This window comes from Myxocyprinus asiaticus, chromosome 15 (genome assembly GCF_019703515.2).
Source record: "Myxocyprinus asiaticus isolate MX2 ecotype Aquarium Trade chromosome 15, UBuf_Myxa_2, whole genome shotgun sequence".
Taxonomy (NCBI): domain Eukaryota; kingdom Metazoa; phylum Chordata; class Actinopteri; order Cypriniformes; family Catostomidae; genus Myxocyprinus; species Myxocyprinus asiaticus.
In genome coordinates, this window is record NC_059358.1 from 31,460,920 (window position 1) to 31,485,321 (window position 24,402).

Here is a 24,402-nt window from a genome sequence, read left to right on the forward strand (position 1 = left end):
ATTACAGCATACAGGCTTGGAATGACATGAGGATGAGTAAATAATGACAGAATTGTTTTAAAATAAAAATTTTCCTTCAAGTTTCATTCATACAAATTTAACAGACCTTACATCTGGTGGTCAGGAAATTAAATCATAGGCATTGGACTCTTTGATGGCTTGATCAATGTCTACATCAGTGGCATCCTCACAGCTGTAGCGTATATTATCTGCAATGGTGGTTCCAAATAGAACCGGCTCCTGACTCCTGACGATGCCCATGTTCTCCCTCAGCCAGCGTACATTCAGAGAATGGATATCATGGCCGTCCAGTGTCACCTGCAATCATACACATTTTACAAACACGTAAGGAGAAATATTTTCTTACCTTAGATAACCTGAAGTGAACTGCTCTGACTGAATTACACAGTTTTTCTTTGACATCTTAAAAAGTATTGAAGGAATCAGTTTTAACCGAGACTTGAAATTTTTTGGATGCTCATTAACTGGCTCTGGGGGCATGTCAGAATTTCCTCTCCTGAATCAGGGTCATAGAAATGCTGCAGAAGCGGAATCGTTGTGCTTTTCCAACAGCCGCTGGCTCCAACAAAAGCAATAGTCTTTCCATGAGGGACCTTGAGACTAATACCCTGAGAATCTAAAATGGGACATATCGTCTATATTACCATGCAGGGATATTATAGTTTCGAATTTTTGTTTAGTTTTTGTTTCTAATTTATTTTCCTTTTAAATTAGATCAGCTCAACTTAGTTTTCAGTGGTTTTCACTCTATGACTGTTAGTTCAGTTTCATTTTTCAGTGTTTTAGTTTCAGTTTAATTCTAGTTTTTCAGCATATTTCATATTTATTTTAATATTTTAGGGCTGCCAAAGTTAATGCATTAATTTCATTATGTAAATATCATTTAAATTTGTTTAAGTTCTCAGGGCTGTGAAATGTAGAATTTTCAATTGGAATTTTCACGCTTAAGAAGGCAGGTTGTACAGGTTTCAGGTTTCAAATTTCATAATACATGTATATAATGTGATAATATTTGTATTGAAAAGTAAAACCTGTACACAAAGTACACAAAATTGTGAAGCTTATAATTTTATATAAGCACTTACATTAATTATTCTATTAAAAGTCATGTATTATTTGAGCTGTAAAGTTGTTTTAATCATAATGTTTACAGTCATTTTATAGTTTTACGGTTTGTTGACATTACATTGTCATGGCAACAAAGTTGTAAAATTGGCTATAACTTTACACAGAAAAGGTTAGTAAGTGATTTTATCACATTAAAATCATGTTTACACACATATCCTTTATGTCTTGTGGCTATACTTTTGAAACAGTGAGTATTTTAATGTAAAAAAATGGCCCCCATTGACTTCAGTTGTAAGTGCCTCATTGCAACATAGATTTTTACATTTGTTTTTATTTTAAGAAATCAAGATCAAGTCCAAATTTATTTTTGTGGTAATCAGTATTATGCCACAAATGTCACTCAACTTGTGTTGAACCGGGATTATTCCTTTAAATAAAACTATCCATCACAGAATGAATACAAATGAAAAGGACAAATTTAAAATGAAAGGACAAAAATAACTAAATAAATAAAATTGCACTTGACTCACTCTGTAAGTCTTATGTTCAGCTCTCCGATTGATGCGTGTCAAACCATGACATCAGCTGGTGGAGGATGGCATGAAAGTGCTTCTCCCGGATCCTCTTTGTTTGCTTTGCAACTGTCAGCAAGAAAAGCATTTTCTGGAACGTGCCCAGGAGCAAGACTGCAGCCCGATTCCAACAAAGTAATAAGCATGTCTGTATAAATAAACCACCAACTTCAGTCACGGTACAATGAAGAACTTATCAACAGTGTTTGATTCTAACGGTCAAAATGTTAAAAACATTTACAACTGACAACTGAGAAACTTCAATAAATTATTCATGGGTGAATTGTGTGAGTAGGAATGAATGTGGCACCAGAGGCTGCTCACTTAGTCATTTTTTCTCCAATGCCTATTTCAGGAGAAACAGCCAAACACTGCAATTTGGAGAAGTTCAAAGAGGAGTTTAAGGTGAAGTTAAAGGTGAAGTTTCCGGTGAAATTGCCTGAAAACATATGGGAGAAACATTTCCTGAAACCAGTAGTACCAGAGCACCCAAAACCACAAAAACATGTGAGTCAAACTTCAGGAAAAACACCCGTGACACATGGCCGCTACCCTCAGGGCTTATTATTACCACTTGTATCACTGGTGACAAAAGTTAGAAATAAATTATGTAAGAAAGCAGAGACATGTGCACTCTTACCAGTTGAAAAAACCCAACTGATTTCACTGGCTCCTTTTTCTTTTTTGGCTTTTTTTCTTTTTTGGCTTTTTTTCTTTTTTTTTTAAACAAAAAAAAAAAAAAAAAAGACATTACGTTTAAGAAAAACACAAAATGAACTGTGTTTATTGACAATTGTCCTTTATATTTTAAAGTCTTTATCATTGTATCAGTGGATCTACTTGCATATTGCATTTATGCATTAAGGTAAAAGAGGCAATGCTATATTTTTATATACAGTATTCTCACAGCCCGATGCAAAGCCCTTCAGCCATGAAAATCATAAGATTTTTTTTTTTTTTGTATTAAAATATATTTTAAGTTCATTAAATGCCATTCTTCCATTAGAAAATAAAGTCCCTGACAGTAAACAGTAACAGGATGTTACTATGGGTGCTATGCAATTATACAGATAGGAGCTTGGTGAAGAGGTCATAGTGGTGCTTTATTGTAATAAAACACGCCTATTGACCAATCAGCATCCAGGACCGGAGCTGAATCTGTTTTATAAAACTTTGTAATAATATAGAAAATCTAATCCAAATCTTTTTTTTTTTTTTTTCTCAACATTTTGGAATGCCCAATGCCCACAGCTCCTCAATCCGGGTGGTGGAGGACGAATTTCAGTTGCCTCTGCTTCTGAGACAGTCAAGCCACGCATCTTATCACATGGCTTGTTGAGCACATTACCGCGGAGACATAGTGCGTGTGGAGGCTTCACGCTATTCTCCGCGGCACCCACGCACAACTCACCACGCACCCCACCGAGAGCAAGAACCACATTATAGCGACCACTAGGAGGTTAACCCAACGTGACTCTACCCACCTTAGCAACTGGGCCAATTGGTTGCTTAGGAAGCCTGGCTGGAGTCACTCATTATGCCCTGGATTCGAACTTGCGACTCCAGGTAGTCAGCGTCTTTACTTGCTGAGCAACCCAGACCCCCTCTAATCCAAATCTAATTCAAATGTACATATATTTGCTTTCTGTAGCAGATGATTTCTTGCCAAACAAACTTCGGTAGTTGACATGAAATACTTTTGGAAAGCTGAAATGTCTTGCAGTGTGAAATGCCATCCTTCATCTATTTTAAATATTATTTTGCACATTCTTTTAAAATGAGTATGAATGAAGCTTGGAAATTCATTTGTCACATTCTAGGACCATTTTATATGAAATACCAAAGCCAAAAAAGGTCATTTAAAATAAATAAAAAACAGAAATTCTTATAAATTTTAACCTGCAATATTGATATTGACATAAAAAAGTCCACTGACATGTTTTACATGAATCTAGCCACTTGCTGAAAGGCATTCTTTTTTTTTGTTTTTTTTTTTTGTTAAAGGCTAATTTCGGAACATCATATAACATACCACTCAGGATGGTAAGGTTTTTTTCATGATACCACTCAAGATGGTATGTTAGCCAAAGTCACAAATACCTAAACAGGCCTTTGCCCTTTGGTTTTGCAGAGGACTCCTCCTTTGGTGGCTCCTCTGGTTTTTCTTCTTGAGGTTTCTTATCCTGGGTGTAAGCCAGGTTGACCAAGCCCTCAGGGATCACCTCTGAGGAAAAGGGTTTTAAATTTACTCACTGAACAGGTGTGTATGTCTAAGGTGTCTTACACACCACAGTATTTGAATAATTCATTCGAAACCAAGGTCCAGACTTTTACAAATTAGACAATCAATATAGTAATATACTATTTGTAGAACTGCCATTTAAAAAAAAAACAAAAAAACCTGGAGAGCAAACCATGTAAGGTGGCGGGTCTGTCGATTGAACACTCAGCTCTTTTTTCATTGTAATAGTACAATATTAATGTGCTGCTAGACAGAGGAAACAGTAACTTTGTGTAATTTTGCTTCAAAAAGTACTGTACTGTAAATTGTTACTGTAAGGTTATTTTCATGATTATTATTCCATTGAATATGGAGAAGAGATGCAAAAACAACATGAAAACTGAAAAAGCGAACGTAAAAATAGATTTATGGTACAGCTGTATTTATATTTTCTCATGAAAACAGGAGCTATTGTAAACTTTGGGGATTTTTTCCAATCATGTTTTTAGTGTCATTATGTCATGTGCATATTGGCGTAATTGCATAAGGCCAAATATTTACCAGTAAATTACACTGGCAGTCATCTCTGGGTTTAATCTCATTCATCAGCTTGTTACCTAACCAGTTGTATTACAATTAAAGTTTGTGTCACATGGATATGACACTTCATTGGATGTGCATCCTGAAAATAAATAAATAAAATAAAATAGAAAAAAACCCAGAGGGGTCAGTTTTAATTTATATTTTAACTCTAGTTGCCACTGATCTTCACATTTTGTACTCTCAAAGAATATTTTAGCCTATTTTTAAGATTCATGCATTTCTGATTAACAATTTTTCTTGATTCACATAAATGTACCTCATAGAATAAAACATATATACATAGAATCAAACTTAACCCCAACTATTACTCCTCCGCCTCCCAGTCCTACCCTAACCACAGCAACATAATAGTGGTCTTAAATGACATAGACACACATGCACACACATAAAAAAATAAAATAAAAAAAAACACAACAACAATAATCACACATCCACAAATGACAAATACCCGCCCCATTTCTCCACGAACACTTTATACCTCCCCGTTCCTCTGAATATAACTTCCTCAAAGGCCGCCACCCTTCCCATCTCTGAGCACCACTCCTGAAAAGAGGGTGCTCCAGCCCCTCAAAATGATCTGCCTGGCGATCATGACACTGGTTAAGACCCAATTCTTTATGTGTCTGCTTACAATGTCAATGACCGCCAAGATACAGAGTCTGGGGCAAAATAATACCTGAATACCTAACACCTTGCATACCAGACTCTGCACCTTTAACCAAAACTTTTGAATTTCAACACACCCCCAAAAGACATGGGTTAAATCTCCATACTCTGAGTGTCTTTAACACCAAGCCTATACAATTTAGAGGGGGTCCGATAGAACCGATGTAAAATCTTGAATTGTATAAGGCGCACCCTTGCATCTCTAGATGCAGTTTTTATGTTTTTTTAAAATCCTAGCCCACTCTCCCTCCTCCAATTCCAGAGGTCTAAATCCCTCTCCCATAATCTTTTGAGAGTGGTTGAGACTCCGTCCCCCAGACTCTGAATTAATAAGGATTAATACATTGATGCCTCATGGCCTTTCCCAAAAGCAGAAATTACCTCTCCCAGAGTATCTGCCGCTCTAGGGGGGTGTAAACTATTCCCAAAAATAGTACAGAGCAAGTGTCGTAGCTGAAGATACCTAAAAAACTGAGATCTGGGGATCCCAATAAAGATCTCATAAAGATCACAGAGTGTATTAACCCCCCTTGCAATCCACTCAGACCAACAAAAAGGGGACTTATTAATGCATAGTTTGGGGTTTAGCCATAGGCTCGAGGCAACATTTAGATAAATATCTGAATTAAACACTCTGGACACTTTTGTTTATTAAGGGATCAAAATTAACTCTGACTAAATCAGACAAATTTGCTGGGAATAAAATTCCCAAATACTTAATGCCCTGTTTGGGCCACTGGAAGGCGCCCGGCTGGAAGACCATTACTGGACAGTATACTGTCAAAGCCAAAGCTTCGGATTTAGACCAATTGACTTTGTATCCTGAACTTGGAAAAGGAATGAATAATTCTGTGGAGGCAAGGCATAGATCTAGTGGTGTCGGAGATGAATAATAAAATATCATCTGCGTAAAGCAGAAGCTTATGCGCCACACCTCCCGCAATCACCCCTGGAAATCATCCTCCTTTCTTATCGCAGCTGCTAATTGTTCCAGGGCAAGACAGAACAATAAAGGGGAAAGAGGGCAACCCTGCCGGGTGCCCCTATCCAGAGTAAAATAATCAGAAATGAATCCATTTGTTTGTACCGCTGCTACAGTGTGTCTATAAAGTAACTTAATCCAACCAATAAAAGTACTCCCAAACCCATACATTTCCAAAATCTTAAAAAGATAATCCCATTCTACCATATCAAACGCCTTTACGGTGTCAAGTGAGATGGCAGCGACCAGAGATTGATCATTCGCTACTGACCACATGATATTGATGAAATGCCTAATGTTATAAGAAGAGCTACGGCCCCAAATAAACCCCACCTGATCTATATGTATAAGTGATGTCATAACTTTACTTAATCGGTTAGCCAAAATTTTTGACAACATTTTTACATCTAACTGGATCAGGGAAATTGGATGGTAACTTTTACACTCGCTTGGATCTTTGTCTTTTTTAAGAATCAGACTGATCCGGGCTTGTGTCATGGTTGGCGGGAGCTTTCCATTCTTTAATGATTCCGTATAAACTTCTAACAAAAGTGGAGCCAGTTCTGTAGCATAAGATTTGAAAAATTCAGCAGCAAAGCCGTCAGGCCCCGGAGCCTTGCCTGTAGGCAGGGCCTTAAATACCTCATCAAGCTCCTCCAAGTTTATCTCAGAATCAAGAGAATTTTTTTGCTCAGTCGTCAATTTAGGGAGTTCTAATAGTTCCACAAAGTTTCTAATATCTTTATCAGTAGACAAAGACATGGAACTATAGAGATCAAGGTAGAATTCTTAAAGCATTAAAAGCATTATTAATATCAATGGCCAAGGTAAATATTTCACCACCAGCAGATTTCACTGAGGAATGGTAGAAAAAGACTCTCTCTTCTTTATATATCTAGCCAAAAGTTTTCCTGCTTTGTCCCCTGACTCCAAGTACGACTGTCTTGCCCTGAATAACCAAAACTCCACTTTCCGCAACAAAATAATATTACATCTATATTTCAATCGGGTCAATTCTCTTGTCAATTCATTTGTCGTCTGAGGCCGTCAGACGACAAATGGTGCTTCAGCTCTGCCTCTGCACTTTTAATATTTCCTTCCAACTCCACGAATTCTCATGCTTTGGATTTTTTGATGAATGAGGCATACTGTATGATCCGACCCCTAAGAACCGCCTTAAGTGCCTCCCAAGCCGCGCCCACAGAGGACACTGAGGACCAGTTGGTCTCCATATAAATATTGATTTCAGTCTTTATCATTTGTTGGAAATCAGGATTTTGAAAAAGGGATACATTAAAGCGCCAACTATATGATTTCTTTTTCTCGGTATGTGGCAACACCTCTAAACTCACCAAGGCATGATCTGAGACTAAGATGTTTCCAATTGAGCAATCCACAACAGATGAAATGAGGGACTTAGATATATATATATAAAAAAATCTATTCTAGAATAAATCTTATGGACTGATGAAAAAATTTACAGTCCTTACCAGATGAGTTCAAAAGTCTCCAAATATCTGTAAGACCAAGATTTTTACACATCCTGTGAAGCGTCAGTGTTGCTCTTGGGGGCTTACACACTTTTGCTTCACTATGATCAAGGACTGACTCCATCAATAGATTAAAGTCTCCTCCCAATATTATATCATGAGGGGTGCCAGCGGCTTGCAACATCCCTTCAAGATCTAAAAAAAAGCCCTGATCATCAGCATTAGGTGCGTAAATATTAGCCAAAATAAACCTTTGCCCCTGAATTTCAGATAAAACAATAATTACTTTCCCTAATTTATCTTTAATCTGTTTAAGACATTTGAATTGTAGATGCTTATTTACCAATATAATGACTCCCTTGCTCTTACTTGAGCCAGCACTAAAAAAAAAAAAAGTCCACCCCATATCTTCCCAAATTTTTCAGCTTCCTGCGGGGAAAGATGCATTTCTTGAAGAAACACTATATCATATTTCTTACATTTAAGAAAAGTAATAACCTTCCTTCTTTTTATAGGGTGCCCCAACCCATTTACATTCCATGTGGAGAGAGATAATCCACTAATTTTAACAATTGACATTTTGATATAGTAGAAAAAATAAATTGTGTGTCAAAAATAAAATAATACAGATCACATTCCCCATTAGTGAAACAATCAAACCCCGAAGTTCCCCCCGAACAAAACAAACAGAAAAAAGAAAAATGTGCGCATTAACCCCATGCATGAAAGCGCCAACCAGCGACAATCCCTCTAAACTCAAAAGGTCCATGAATACCCATGAGCCCCCGTGACAACTTTGCCATCGGAATGTACAATTTTGCCTCACAAATTTGAAAGGCAAAACTACATAACAAAAAATACTTTGTAAAATAAACCCCAGCCAATAGGCAGAATAAACACAAAGAACATGTAGATTCATTCACAGAACTGTCTCAAAGGTGTGATCCTCCACAAAACAAATTCCAGCCGATATAAAACTGTTCAGATTCCTCGGACAGACAAACGAATGATCAGTGAGCGAGCTATTATGAGTCCAGCAGATGGCGTGATCATTCCAGTGTCCCGTAAAAATACTCAACAAAACAAACTCCATCCAGCAGGAGGCATAAGCACGAAGAACGAAAGATTAATCCCCAGCTGTTCCAAAGGAGTGTAATTCAACAGAACATACTCTAGCCACTAGGCAGAACCAATACAAAAAGAAACAAATCCGGCATCCCGGTTCCCTAGTTGATCAAGTCAATTCACTCGGAGGCCGCATAAAAGTATATACCATGACTTATTCAATCCGTCAACTTTATAAAAGACATCCTTTGTGTGAGCAGCATGTAGATATTTTACAGTCATCCGTAATGTCCACTCTCAAACTGGCCGGGAACTTCAATGTAAAAGTGATCTTCCGTCAATGCAAAAGTTTCTTTAAGGAAAAGTGTAATTCACAAAACAAACTCCAGGCGCTAGGTGGAGCCAATGCAGAAAGAAACCAAAATGACGCCCAGCATCCTCAAAAGCCAGAGTAAGTACAGCGAGTCGACCCACTCACATGAGAAACACCCAATGGTTTACTCACCCATTGATTCAATAAAAGACATTGCCTGATTGGGACATGTAAATACTTTGCGACCATCCTTCGATTCTATTCTCAGCTTGACCGGAAGCATCAATGTAAAAGTGATCTTACGTTGATGCAAGAGTTTCTTGCATTCCCTGAACCGATCGCGTTTCTCTCTTGTTGAACTCGCAAAAAAAAGAATGAAAATATTATGATTCTTCCAAGAAAGCTTTCCTTTGCTCCTCGCCTGGCGCAACACAAGATCTTTATTGGATAATCTCAGAAATCTGGCCAGGATTGATCGGGGCCTGTCTCCCTCAGCAGATCTGCGAGCAGGGTTTCTGTGAGCTCGCTCGATTTCCAGCTTGTGGCCTGTTATGTCGAGCAGACTCGGGAAGAGCTCGTCCAGGAATTTCACCATATCTCTGCCCCCCTCATGCTCAAGAATTCCAACTATTCGAACGTTATTCCTGCAGCTTCTATTCTCAAGATCTTCAAGCTTTTCAAGAACCCGTTCCAAATCAACTTTGGTCGCAGGCAGATTAGCGGATGATTCCCTCTCCGAAGACTCCAAATAATCGATTCGTTTCTCAGCATCTGCCACTCTTGTAACTAACTCAGAGAATTTTATTTCCATTGCCGTAATCGATCGGCATATTACAGCGAGATCCTCCAAGTCAGCAAGAACCTTCGTCAGCATCACCGACATGTTGGACAACTGACACTGGATCTCCTCTCCCGCCGTGCCATCTAAATCGAGTCACCGGTCTGTAGGCCTGTCGGGGCTTTCATCCTGAACACGTAAGTGTCTTTTAATGTCTCCAGAGCCCGAGGATTTTGACTTCTTTGCCGTGTTTTACCTCAAAGAGCAAATGTGTAACTGGGTGTATCGAATTTCAACAGATTATAACATGAGAATAATTAAAAATTAGCAAAGTGTGCAGTGCTCGTCGCTCACACGTCTGCTTCTTGCATGGCATCACGTGACCTCCCCCAAGATTCATGCATTTCAATTTCATTACAAAATTCCATCAAACTGAATTGTGTGACTCTTAAAAGTAGGCTAAATGATTTTTTGAGTGTCCAAAATGTGATTAATATTTATTAAAATAAAAGTAATATTAAAACGTGCAAATAAAACTTAAAATATTTCTAATATTCTAATAAAAATCAACATTATAGGCTGCACCTAGCGATGTGTTTTGAAATAATCCAGCACAATTTAGATTATAAAACTATGTTTTACACATAATTCACAGTGTTATTCTTTTCACAGTTTTCATGGTAACACTTTACAATAAGGTTCCATTTGATAAGATTAGTTAACAAAATGATTTAACATGAACTCACAATGAACAATTGTGTTTTTTATGAACTAACATTAACAAAGATTAATATATGTTGTAAAAAATATACTAATTTTTAGTTCATGCATTAACTAATGTTAACAAATTGAACCTTAATGTAAAGTGTTACAGTTTTCATTTCCAGGATTGCTTGTTTCACAATATTTGTTCACTGCATTTTTCTTAAACTTTCCAAGAATAGCTTTTTTATTATTAATAACTTAGACAATGTCATCAAGCATCTCTCTTAAGAGCTGTTTTTGGAGCTGAGTTGCACTCAGTTGCATATTAACAAAGATCATACAGGCATACCAGATACAGTATATCTTGATTTAGTGGTTTTTTGTTTTTTTTTCATGGCACATGCAATCCAGTTTTGATTTTGTATTTATTTATGTAGCAATGGTTTCATGAGTGAACTCTTTTACACTGGTGAACTTCAGCACATGATCTAAGAAAAAAATATTTATCTCCTCTGTTGGCAGTCTTACCAGTAAATCATCATATTGGCTAGGTGATCTGCTTGAGATTTCATTAGCAGTGAACCTGTATATGAAGGAACCAATTCCACCTTTTTCAATATGTGTGACACCTGTGCAGTCAGGATCCTTTGTAAATACAGGAGTGTTTTGCAATAAGATAACCTTAAGTGCAAGTCTTGATTACAAAATGAAAAGTTTATAATTTCCATGCATGGTTGTACACGAAGACTGACAATGGCCATTGATAAGTAGGTTTTATCTCTGTCCTCTGTACTTGATATTATAAGAAAAGATTACTGTATTTGTGTGGTGGGCCAAACGGGCTTCAGCACCCCAACCCCCCTAACAAAAATTGTTACTGTCTACCTCTAGATTGAAAATGCACTTACCTGTTTTAAAAACTAATCAAAAACCAGCACAAATAGATACTTCATATTTTAATAAATTACGTGAGACATACAATAATTCAATGTCGTCAATTTGGATCTATATAATGAGAATATGTTGTGAGATTGTTTTAATGAATTAAATAGGCTGAGACGAAAGAGCTAATATAGCTAACGTTAGCCACTAGAGGGCAGTCACTGAAAATTAATTTTTGTTGCATTTGCGAGTTCCACATTTCATTTTATAGAAGTATTCTTTCACATGGTTCATAACCAGGGTTGGGAGGGTTACTTTTGAAATGTATTCTACTACAGATTACAGAATACATGCTGTAAAATGTAACTTGTAACGTATTCTGTTAGATTACTTAAGGTCAGTAATGTATTCTAAATACTTTGGATTACTTCTTCAGCACTGGTAGATTTTTTCACTTGTTTTGACTATAAAAACTCTGCCAGTACAGTAAGACAAAATACACATGTTAAAAATACATTCTCTGAAAAACCTAAATATCTTATGCAGTCTTGTTTCTAAAACAAGATCAATCAAATTGATCTTGTTTTAAGGATTTTTATATATTTTTACAGGAAAACAATACAAAAATATTAATCAAGAATATGGTTTTTGCCCTTATATCAAAGGTCTTACTAGAAAAAAAGAAATTATGAGATAACGTGAATTTTCTTGATAAGAAAATATGATCGTGCCTGGTAACATGTGCATGTAAAATGGCTAGAAATAGCATTTTAGCTTAGCGTAAAGCTGACAATTTACACAAGGTTTTTTTCTATTTCTTCTGCTCCAAACATACTTCAAACTTACTTCTCTGTCTGCTTGTATGAATGTATAAATGTTTTCCATCTGAAAGGACTAAATATTAAATGAAGCAAATGACAATAAAATGCAAAGTAATCTCTTCAGTAATCAAAATACTTTTTGAATGTAACTGTATTCTAAATACCAATTATTTAAATTGTAACTGTAGTGGAATACAGTTACTTATATTTTGTATTTTAAATACGTAATCCCGTTACATGTATTTCTTTACTCCCCAACCCTGTTCATAACATGGTCTTCAGAATTTTTCCGAATTCTAAAAAAGATCTACAGCAACAGAGACATTTAAAATGTAGTATGACTACTCTTTTTTTGGTTAAAACATGATGTTTGAACACTCAAAATCTCCTCAGCAGCCCTGACTTTCCTAAAAACAAAGACTTTTTTTTTCCCAAGTCAATGGTCAGACCCTACAGCACGTTCAATGCACTATCACTATCTCACTATATGTCAGACTCTGTGATGAAGATGCATAGCTTGAAAATGCGTATGCTTCAAAAGCTTTAATAAGGCCATTTGACAGACTAGCTTTCTCTCAACATTAATAAAGAATGACTTATTAATAAACCTGAAATGTTATTCAATTTAAATTCAAAAGCACATGATAAACATGTCTGAACTAAGGTTTGAAGATCATTGGAAAGGTTCCAAAAACTTTATATTATGAGTATCTTGGATAAGAAATTAAATGATCTTCACATCAAAAAGTGTATAAGAAGTTGTTTTCCGAAAACACTTGTGAAATGGAAACACAGTTTTCCTACAGATAAGATATGGTCCGAGATCAATACATTTTAACACCCCATATAGGGTAAGGAAATTCATTTTAAAGTGTTGCAAGAATCTATACTATTCATACCCTGTCTCTTTGCAATGTTCTTTTTGCAATCTTAAATTGAAAATCTTTACAAATTTATTTTGCACCTGTAATTACTCTAAAGACTTCTTGGCCCAGGTAGGCTAAGTAGATATTTGATGTATTTCGACTAATCGAAATGAATGGCACTATTATTCTGTTTTTAGACTGTAACACTGTCTTCCCCATATGATGACACTATAAAATACTCTTCTTGGATAACTTCACATAGAAAAACATAAAATTATGTCTACTAAACCTGTTTAGTTGTTTTGTATAGATAAAAAAAAAAAAAAAAGCTTCAGTGAATATCTTGTTCAGTAGGCTAATAATAATTTTAAAAATTGCATTTGATCTCTCCGTAACATGTAACTTTTACATGTTTGTATGTTGTTTCATTAAAGAAAAAAGTTTGAAGATCAAAAGTACAATTCCTTGAAAGTAAATAAAATTCGTGAGAAAAGGTTATTGTAATGATGTCACAAATACATATGGCTATATAAACAAATATTGTCTCACGAATTTGCATACCGAAACCACCTTTTGCCCTTGCAGTTTCAGGTGTTGCAACGCTCTGTGCGTACATACAGAGGTGGTTTGTGGGTGGTGCAGTCAAATAAAAACACGAGGAGGACGTTCAACACAACTGTTTGACAGTTTGACTACGTATTCCAGTATGCACTTATCCACTGTTCAAGCACATACTGGCACAGAGATGTGTAATGTGTACAGTTGGTGACACTCCCCGAACGATTAAAAAAAGTTCGCGCGAGGAAAGAGTTGGAAAATACCATGTTTCAGGTGAGTGCGTTTCAAGTTCAAACCGTTTCAAAAATACTTTTTAAAATGTATATTTTTACTAGCCTAAGAGTTTGCGTGGATAAGCGAAAAACAACAACAACAATAAATAAATAAATAAATAAAAATTAGTTCAACTTGACTACATCAAATCTCACGTGTGTTCATTTGTTTTCAAGAATATTTAAATAGACTGTGTAGGCAAGCTGGGGAAGAACGTGACATGTGTGATGTTTGCGGCTTTTTAATCATTTTGGTGTAAATGATTGCAAGTATTATTATTTTTCTGATAGAACGCATTGTTGCCCGCGCAGCTCAGTAGAATAGAACGTTTATGTTTTCTTTTGTGTGATGACGTCTGCATGCGGTAAAGGACAAACAGGTGTATTGTGACGTGGCGGATGCAGGGCGTGTTAGAGCATGTTGATTTGAATAGAGTACTCAGGACTTCCACTGAGAGAGCTTTGTTATGAGACGCTAATTTTCAGACAAGACAAACCCGTTCCATTGCACTGTCACTGCACAACACGAATTTAATGAGTCATTCACGCAGACAGAGAAAATTGGACAGTGAATCAGAGACCCATGAAACAACTATAATGTAAAACAACAAGAGAAGTTTCATGATTAACTCAATAAACCTCCTTAGGTCACTGTTATGTTTAATGTTTATTCATTCATTGATAAAATGAAGAAATAAATGTCTGTTGTTGAATTGTTTGAATAAACAATCCATCATTTTATCAAATTTAAATTTAAGAGAATATAATGGTTTGTCATTATGTTGATGTGAGTTTTAATTTTCTTATATGACTTATTATGTAGAGAATCAATACCTACAACCAGCTACACTCATTATAGTTTTTTAATTGCCTCATTTTAACATGTTCATTTATTTTTTAAAGCTTTGACATTAGAGACAGACTCTTGTCATATTATTGGATGTAAATGATGGCAGCTATGGTAAAGTCAGACAACCGTACTGGGAATCTGCTTCGATGTAGATCGGAGGGAACGCTGATAGATCTAGACGAGAATGTGACCATCAACAACAACAACCTTCATGGTAATTATGCTGAAAGATCTCTCTCTCTCTCTCTCTCTCTCTCTCTCTCTCCACAATTTTATCCAGCCATTGTGTTCTTCGGTTTTCAAACTAAAGCAACACGCTATTGCATCTATTTATTAATATTGTGAAGAAATTTCTTAAAATAGTATTCAAGATACTTATTCCATCTGAGTAATACTATGCATTAATACGCAAACTGATCTGCCACAAAGTCAACAAGAATAATTATAGAATTTTGTTCCTTAATGTAGTTCTTGAATGCTTTGTGTCATTTGAAATGTTCTCTTCTCTTAGGGAGCTATGCTCATCAGATTGGAAAAACCTCTGTGTGGCCTGATCTGCCGAAAGAGATTGAACATCCAAAACAAACTACCAACCCCTTCTGGAATCAGCTGGGCCGATCGAATCCATTCTTAAATGAAACAGTCCACACAAGCACCTATGATTCTGGTGTGTCCATGCTGAAAGAGGATCCCTTATCTTTGTTTGATAATAATAACGATGACTCAATCAGCACATCTTCAGATGAAGCAAACTATGCCCATCTTTTAGCACCCAGACAAAGCAATCTAAATCGATCTGGGAAGTGGAGAAGTGCCTCAGATATTCTTGAAAGTCTTGAGAAAAAGGAAAACAAGAGGGAGAAGAGACTGAACTCTCAAGGACCATTCCTGAATCCTGATTTCGAGTGGTTGAAAAATGACAGAGAAGCTTACAAAATGGCTTGGCTGAGTCATAGACAGCTAACAAGGTCCTGCTTGGACCTCAGCTTAATGAAGCAAAGTCCTGGATGGGCACAAACCCAGGCCACAGATATTCAAATCGTCTGCAAGATTGACCACAATGGAGGCTCGGTACAGTTGCCCGACACTGATATCACAGCTCATGTTCCCCAGGGACACGTCCCCCCAGGTGAGATCCAGGAAATTGCCCTCAAAATTCTCCTCAATCCTCCCAATGGAATAAACAACAACTACACCACAACTCTGAGCCCTCTTTTAGAGGTCAACCTCAGTAACCTCAATGTTTCAGGGGGCATTTCACTGGAAATGAGAATGGCTGCTAAAGTTAGGAATGACCCCACAAGTCACGTTATGACTTCATTTGTGGGTCTGGTCTCGCAAAGGAAAGAGGGACCTTTTCAGAGGTTAAAAGACTGTTATGTATACAATGGTGTGTTACAAATGAAGCTCCTGGATTTAAAACCTTGCATGTATGTAATAACTGCTGCTGAGGCCACAGTTCTGGAACCACCTGCCATATCGGTGTGGGATTACTTGGATCACTTTGTTACGGTGGCTATCTATGGTCCTAAGCACATACACCCATCCCTCAAAGTGGTGCTGGTCATCTCATGCCATAACAATATTCCTCCTAGGCTCCCTTTCTCTGACATCCAGAGGGGTAACAGGAACCTGCCCCCTGTTGTCTTGGAACTTTGGGGAAAACATAAATTCAACCCACATGGTCTAAAAGATCTTCACATTGCTTCAAATGTACTGAACTCAAACTTTAATGTGAAATCAATATATCGAAGTAAAGAAATCAAACAGGAGCAGCTTAAAGCTGGCCGAGTGCTCCATATACCACTGGAGCTGGCCAAGGTGGGTGGAGGTGAGATGAGTCCATTCAAACTCAATATTGAGGTGAAAGACTCAAAGAGTATTGCTTTGGGAGACTTTCACGTTACCTCTCCTGACACTGCCCCTCTGAGATCAGACAAACATGGCCATAGGTGGTCAGACCAGCAGAGAGAAGTGACTTGTTCCATGCCCATTCCAGAGGAATCCATCCCAGAAGTCCTTACCGAGAAATTTCAGGACAGGCCTGTGAATTTGCTGTGGTACGGGGTAGCATTAAAATCAATTCTCAGACAACCGAGAGTTGAGTATCTTCTGGAATATTTTAAAGGTGATACAATTGCTTTGCTCTCCAAGGAAACTGTTAGATCTGTAGGTCAGCTGAAGGTTAAGGAGTGGTATATTGGTTTTTTGCACGGAAGGATCGGCCTTGTGCACTGCAAGAACCTTAAGGTCATAACCAGGGATCAAGTCATCGACTTCACTGGAATTAAGCTCACCACTCAAGTTCTTCTGGACAATATGACAATTCCTTTTAAGAAACTCACGTACATGTACTCCGCTATTCAGACCCTGGTCACAGATCATGTAAAATGCTGGAAAACCTTTGCTGAGGCTCTCGATTACTCTGATGTCTCCGTTGATGCTATCTCCAGGAGACATGCTGAAACGGAGAGAGAAAAGGTGGCGTGTGTACTTGAAAAGCTGAAGGAAGACTGTCACGCCGAGAAGATTAAGAAAAAGTTTCAGCATGAGCTTATTATTGTACGTACCATCTATTTTGACGTGAATATACTGGATGTCTACAACAAAATGCAGGGAAAAACAAGGGTTATTTTAATTACTTGTGTTTCCCATAGGGGCTGTTAAAGATGGATGCTCAAGGCCTTGTAGCCCATATCATCCAGGACATAGTGATTCTGTCCACAGCAGTTGAGCTTGGAGTCCGTTGGAGAGAACTTGCTGAGCGAATCGGGAGGCTGTCAAATGGTCAGATTGCTGCATATGAGGCTCCACACAGAGGGAAAAATGGAGAAGTTAGTACACAGGTGAGCTAAAATTAAAGGTTATAACAATAATTCTTCGCATGAATTGTTTCTTTTACTATTTTCGTATCTTTCCAAACCTGCATGGCTTTCTTTCTTATGCAGAACACAAAAGGAGATGTTTTAATGAATATCATGGGCTGTCTTTTCATGACAATCGCACTTTAATCTCCTGAGACCTGAACGTGACTGCTGTGTGCATTTTTCGTTTCCCTTTTTGATTTGTAACTAGTAGCACCTAATAAACATGCAAATAAATAAATAAATAAATAAATAAACTTAGACCAAATAGTTTTCCTAAAAATGAATGGCTATATGGCAGCGGGGCTAAGTTGTGAAATTTTAAATATTACCAAGCTATAGAAAGTCCGATTTATTTATTTATTTATTTATTATTCAAATTTGTTGTTTTCAGGAGTGTTGGTTATTGATGTTTTTGAGACACTACAGACATTACATCAGAAATTAGCATAAATAATTCTGATTCAAAGTAATGGCCAACATTATCCAAGCACTGCCAACCATGTTAAATAAAATTATACATTATACATTCTAAATCTATGTACTGATTATCATTGTCCCATGTCTGCCAAACATGTTGAGTGGTTCAAACATTATTTGCAGCCTGAAACTGAACTTTTGGTTGGATTTTAAGAGTGAATGCACTTAGCTACACAGAAAAGCTATAGGATGCTCCCTTGCTCCCTATTTAGTGAATGACTTAACCTTTCAGCTTTTGGATGAACCTTTCAGCTTTTGGATTGATTCTCAATGTGATGTGCAGTATGCACAATGCACAGCAAATGTAGTTTTTCTAAGGAAAAAATGTGTCAAAGTACACATTAGTGTACATTATTGACCACAAGTCTAAAATCCTGTGCTGACCAGCTGGCCCTCATCTTCACAAAAATCTTCAATAGATCACTGGAGCAGTGTGAAGTTCCCTGATGCTTCAAATGCTCCACCATCATTCCTGTCCCAAAGAAAACCAAAATCACAGGACTTAATGACTACAAACCCGTCGCTCTGGCGTCTGTGGTCATTTAGTAATTTGAGAGATTGGTGTTGGCCCACCTGAAGGACATCACTGGACCCTTTCTAGATCCCCTTCAATTTGCTTAGAACAAACAGGTGTGTGGATGATGCAGTCAACATGGGATTGCATCATATCCTGCAACATCTGGACAGACCAGGGACATATGCAAGGATCATTTTTGTGGACTTCAGTTCAGCTCTCAACACCATCATTCCAGCTGTTCTCCAGATTAAATTACACCAATTTATTCCCACGTCTATCTGTCAGTGGATCACCAGCTTTCTGACGGACAGTCAGCAGCTAGTGAGACAGGGGAAATTCACTTCCAGCACCTGTACGATCACCACTGGTACCCCCCAGGGATGTGTGCTCTCCCCAATACTCTTCTCCCTGTATTCCAATGACTGCACCGCCAAGGACCCCTCTGTCAAGCTCCTGAAGTTTGCAGACAACACTATTGTCATCGGCCTCATCCAAGATGATGATGAGTCTTGTATACAGAAGGGAGGTTGAATGGCTGGCTCACTGGTGCAGTCAAAACAACCTGGAGCTGAACATGCTCAAAACAGTGGAGATGATAGTGGACTTTAAGAACACCCCAACATTGACCCCGCTCACCATTCTAAACAGCACTGTGGCAGCAGTGGAGTCATTCATGTTCCTGGGCACTACCATCTCACAGGACCTGAAGCGAAACACCCACATCAACTCCATTGTGAAAAAGGCCCAGGTTTGCCAGCTGAGGAAGTTCAACCTGCCACAGGTGCTGCTGATACAGTTCTACTCAGCAGTCACTGAGTATGTCCTCTGCACTACAATAACTGTCTGGTTTGGTTCAGCTACAAAATCGGACATCAGAAGATTACAAAGGACAGTTAGGACTGCTGAGCGGATTATTGGTTGCCCCCTGCCTTCCCTTCAAGAACTGTACATTTCCAGAGTGAGGAAAAGGGCTGGAAATATCGCTCTGGACCCCACTCACCCTGCCCACTACCTTTTTGAACAGTTGCCTTCTGGACAGCGCTACAGAGCACTGAGCACCAGAACTGTCAGCACAGGAACAGTTTTTTTCCCTCAGGCTATCCATCTCATGAACAGTTAAAACTGCCCCATTGAGCAAGAATTATGTGCAATTTATCCAACATACCCTTCCTCTTCTGCCATACATTCCCTGGCATCTGTATATAACAGATTTGTATTTGTACATACGCATATATATAATATATAATATATATATAATTTATTATTGTGTATTTCTATATATACTTATATTATGTATTCACTTTATTTTTTTTATTATCTATCTTGCTGTTGTATTGTTTGTGTACTGGAAGCTTTTTTCACCAAGACAAATTCCTTGAATGTGTAAGCATAAATTAATAAAAACAAAGCTCATTCTGATTCTGATTATGTTTAGCAGCATGGCCTTTCGCTATAAACCGCTCAAAATTTTAAAAAAGCATATCGGAGTAAACTAAAGATTCTAATATTTTGACTCAAACAGGTTTCAATGTAAAAACTTAATTAGGTTTTTTACCAGTTGTAGTTTTGTTGGCGTTTCTGCCAAAGACAAACTCCACTGTATTCAGCGCCATGTTGCTTTGTCACATGACTCCAAGGTCGTAACTATGTCTTGAACACTGGGGGGGACCAAACCATTTTGGGGGTGGGGGGTCGGTCACGGGTGTTGAAGTCATAAATATAATTGTCCTCTTTGGTCCTTTAAAATAGTAAAGGCTCTGAATGCAATAATTTTCTGAATAAAGGCTTTTAAATGCAATAAAGGCCCAAACTTTTATAATTTTTGGTTTTAAAAGATATATATTTAATATTTTTTTTCTCACACAGAAGTTCACACAGTACAAAACTACCACTGTGTCTACATTGCTAGCAATTTGCGTGTTTTGGTCATCTTCTCTTTCTTTTTTGTGCTGTATCAAAGAAAAGATGAATATAATTAAAATTTCATTTCATCACGGATGTATCTGTAAAATGACATGATTGTGTCAGCTGGCTTGCAGAAAAGAAAAGACACAAAATGTTTTACTGCCATCAAGTTGTCCCTCGTGTTTTTTTACCCAGTAGAATCTTAACACAATCTTTTCTTCGAGAACCCGAACGCTGCTCTTTTCCATACAAAAACAGTTCATATTGAGCACTACTGTCAAGGTCAAAAGAAAAAAAATCATTATTAATATACCATAAAAGTAGTCCATACAACACAAAGCTGTTGTGTGGCCCAGAAAGCTTGGAATTTAATGCACGAGTCATATGGACTACTGTTATGATGTCTTTATACTGAAACTTTAATAGTGCTTTATAGTATTTGTCCTTTTTGAAGCTCAACATAAAATGCTCACTATAAAATGTTATTAAAATGTTATTCTGTGGAATAGAGCTGCTTAAAATATGTTTTTATGTTACAAGAAAAAGTAACAGCATGTGGGTTTTGAACAACATAAGGGTGAGTTAATTAGTGAGTAAAAGTACATTTTCCATTTTTAGGTGAACTACTTTAACTGGTGGCTCATTTAAAAAAAGACTCTTAGGAGATGCTGTACAAAATTCAGAATTAATTAAAGACAAAGAAATTATTTCGAAAATCTTAAATTGATTTTAAATTATTACCTAATAATATTTGCATTGAAAATATATGACACCGTACTTGCCACAACATAAAAACTCAATTGAAGCCACAAGTCACTGGTCTTACCATGTTCTAGTTTTAATCTGAGGGTGAAAACACTCTACTTTGTGTTATAGATCATTTTCTAAGACAATATCAAGTGAATTTTTTAAAAAAGGTACTTCAGAAACAATCTGGAGGCAATCTGGACATATCTGATTATTTGGGGGAACTTGTCCCACTCAGTGTATATTGTGGTTACGGCCCTGCATGACTCCGTACATCGAAAGATTTACCCTTTACTGACAACATTTTTGAACAGTCTTTTGAACTGATATCAGTCAGTTTAAATGAATTTAAATTGTGTTGTGTATAGCAAAGCAAAAATACAACATCCATGCATGTGTACACGGGGTCGCACAAGGTTAAAGATTACATTATTTTTTTAGCGCTAAACAAGGCAAGTTCTGCCGTGAACATGTGCCTTTGTGAACAAGCTTCTCTCATACTACTCCCCAACAATCTGGTCTCATTGTAAAAACATTATATACCGTATAAATGCATTTTAGCATAATTAGTTTTATGTGCCTCGTTCTATGTATCACTGCAGTTTTCTGATGAAAAAATCACTAGTGGTGCTAAAAAAAACAGTTATATTAACTTTCACACCAATCACGAGTAACACGGCAAATTAGAACTTTATAAAGTTATTTTTTGCTCTATTCCCCACACAATACTATCTTATTACATCAAAACACTTTTACTTATTTTTTTAACACATTAGTTGAAAGACGATGCATTTTAACGTTTGCACTTGATAACCAACTACATATACAGTATATACAGTATAAGCTTATTCAAGCATAATTAACTTGCGCAGTGGCACAACTGATAGAGCTTCAGAGTTTGAATGCAGAAGACCCGGGTTTTAGACCAGTAAATCATTGTAGTCGACACTTGAGTCGGAAGTGTCATAGAAGTACCACAAAATGGTGTGGCTGCTTCAGCTATTGCATTTTTCATTTCACATTTGCTTTTTATGACACTGTGGTGTTGGGGTTCAGGTTTAGGGTAAGGATCTCTGTTTTGTTAACGTTTAGACGTAGCAGTAAGGGTAGGGATGTCGGTTTTGTTCTTTTCAAAATAGAAATTACCTTGCTTTTTTGGACAGTATTGGTTAGGTTTCAGTTAAAGGTTTAGTTTAGGGAGGTATGTTTTTTTTTTAATTTTTATTATTATTATTATTATTATTATTTTTATTATATTTTTTAATACTCCATAGAGCATTAACCTTAACCTTATCTTTTGGGGAGAACATTAAACTTACTTTTAGCATCCCTCAGTGGACATTTCTTCTTAACTGCAGCAAAATGTGTAATGAACCACATAATATAATTTTGCAAAAATGTCTTGTAATTTTCATGAGATCAGGCTGCTCTTGAATGTGCAATGGCATCAAGATTTTTACTAAAAATGACCTAGATTTCAGGTTGTTTCACACAATACTCACTCATGACACCAGTGCCATTGTATTGAAAAGACAGACCATGATACTCATTAAAACATCTCCTTCTGTGTCGAAATGACATAAGAAAGAAAGTCATATGTTTTTGGAATGACATGATGGGGTACATTATGGCAGAATTTAAATGGGTGAACTATCCCTTTAAATTTAACACCATATCCTAAATTAAGTTTATTTAACTCATTCCTAGATGCACTGTTTGCCACCTCAGCATTCTAAAGCTATTATTTTACACTGATTTCTTCCAGTCCATGTGGAAGCCTGCATATGACTTCCTGTATGCCTGGAGTAAGCAGTATGGTGACAGCTACAGGGATATGATCCAGGACCTTCACCTGGCCCTGGATAAGATGAAGAGCCCAGTGACCAAGCAGTGGAGACAGATCACTGGAGCTCTCATCACGGTTAACTGCATGGAGATCCTGAGGGCCGCCAGCATCCTCAGAGATTAGGGTCGGCACTTTCAGAGCATCCCCGCTTCATACTGAGGTGAACCTGCTGAGTTTATTTGGACAACTGTGACTTATTTTTTTATGTGATAACATATCCAACCTTGATGGCATTTTTTCTTTGAAAAGTACTACATTTTCGTTACTGTATACCTGTTTGTACTTTATATGTGTTGTATTTAACTAGACTGCAAATTTACAGCCATGCTGGTTCATGTTGAATTTACTGTGACATTGAAATTGTTAAAGAATTAAACTTTGACAGAACTTTTGTCTGATTGCCAATTGCAAGGCTGTTGGAATTAGATTTGCACTTGTAGGTCTCAGAGTTGTTTTTAAGTCCCTTATGCAATACTAAAACGTTTTAGTGTTGTTTAGCTGTTGGTAGATATTTCATAAAGAAGATTATGAAAAAGAAATATGAAACACATTTACATCATTCTGTTTGAACTACCTAAAGGTTACCTTCTTTGTTTTCTTTCTTTTAGTTAAACACATTTTGTCTGAGTTATAGTGTCTGTCTGTACGTATATGTTTTTAATATTCAAATTTATATGTGGAATATTTGAAGTGTTACATGTCTTTTGGTCCTTGCGGAAGGTGATTTGTTGTGATTCACTATTCGTCAGTGTATCAGTATGTTGATTCTTTCAGTATCACAGGTTACAGCATTATAATAGGTTTTCATCTAAATTAATTTATCTTTGTTTCACAAGTATATTGCATGACACTGGCAAATTGTATTTATCTTGTTTTTCATCATGTGTAAGAGTTTAGTTGTCATTTTAAAGATGCAAACTACAGTGTTTCAAAGTAAGTCCATGCATAATTGCAAACCTTTCCTATCTTAGCGGAGTCTTTCAAATAGATTTTGTATTGATGTATTTGTTTTCACATAACTTTCTTTTTTATGCTAATACGTTTTGAGATTTGTATGTAACACTTTTAAAATATCACCTTTTATGTCATGAAGGTGCTCTAGAATAAAGGGCAAATATAATAATACAAATGTTGTTTATGTGTTTTGATCTCAAAAATACTTGCAGATATATTGATTAAAATTGGTTAAAATCATCTCATTTGATTACATGGGAAATACACAATGGGCTGCATATCATAACCACACATGACATAATATTTGCACTGCATTCTGAGTGGTTCAGCAATGTGCAGCTCAGCCTCACATTTGT

At 36.9% G+C, this 24,402-nt stretch overlaps 1 protein-coding gene and 1 pseudogene across 1 annotated transcript; one reads left to right on the forward strand and one right to left on the reverse strand.

The window, feature by feature from the left end:
- Positions 1–4,123, reverse strand: part of LOC127452676 (ATP-dependent translocase ABCB1-like) — a 48,685-nt pseudogene extending 44,562 nt beyond the window's left edge.
- Positions 4,124–13,764: 9,641 nt separating this feature from the next.
- LOC127453053 (metastasis-associated in colon cancer protein 1-like) lies at positions 13,765–24,199 on the forward strand. Its single transcript, XM_051719063.1, has 5 exons — positions 13,765–13,884; positions 14,787–14,947; positions 15,245–17,295; positions 17,391–17,579; positions 23,012–24,199. The coding sequence occupies exons 2-5, from the start codon at positions 14,830–14,832 to the stop codon at positions 23,213–23,215; spliced, it is 2,562 nt and encodes an 853-aa protein (XP_051575023.1). The 5' UTR covers positions 13,765–13,884; positions 14,787–14,829; the 3' UTR covers positions 23,216–24,199.
- The last annotated feature ends 203 nt before the right edge of the window (positions 24,200–24,402 follow it).

What these genes read in the sequence shown, in the direction of transcription:
- LOC127453053 (XM_051719063.1), top strand. Translation starts at nt 14,830, where the DNA reads ATGATGGCAGCTATGGTAAAGTCAGACAACCGTACTGGGAATCTGCTT. An exon ending in TTCAGCATGAGCTTATTATT is followed by an intron (nt 17,296 to 17,390) that starts GTACGTACCATC and finishes TGTTTCCCATAG; the next exon opens with GGGCTGTTAAAGATGGATGC. An exon ending in ATGGAGAAGTTAGTACACAG is followed by an intron (nt 17,580 to 23,011) that starts GTGAGCTAAAAT and finishes GATTTCTTCCAG; the next exon opens with TCCATGTGGAAGCCTGCATA.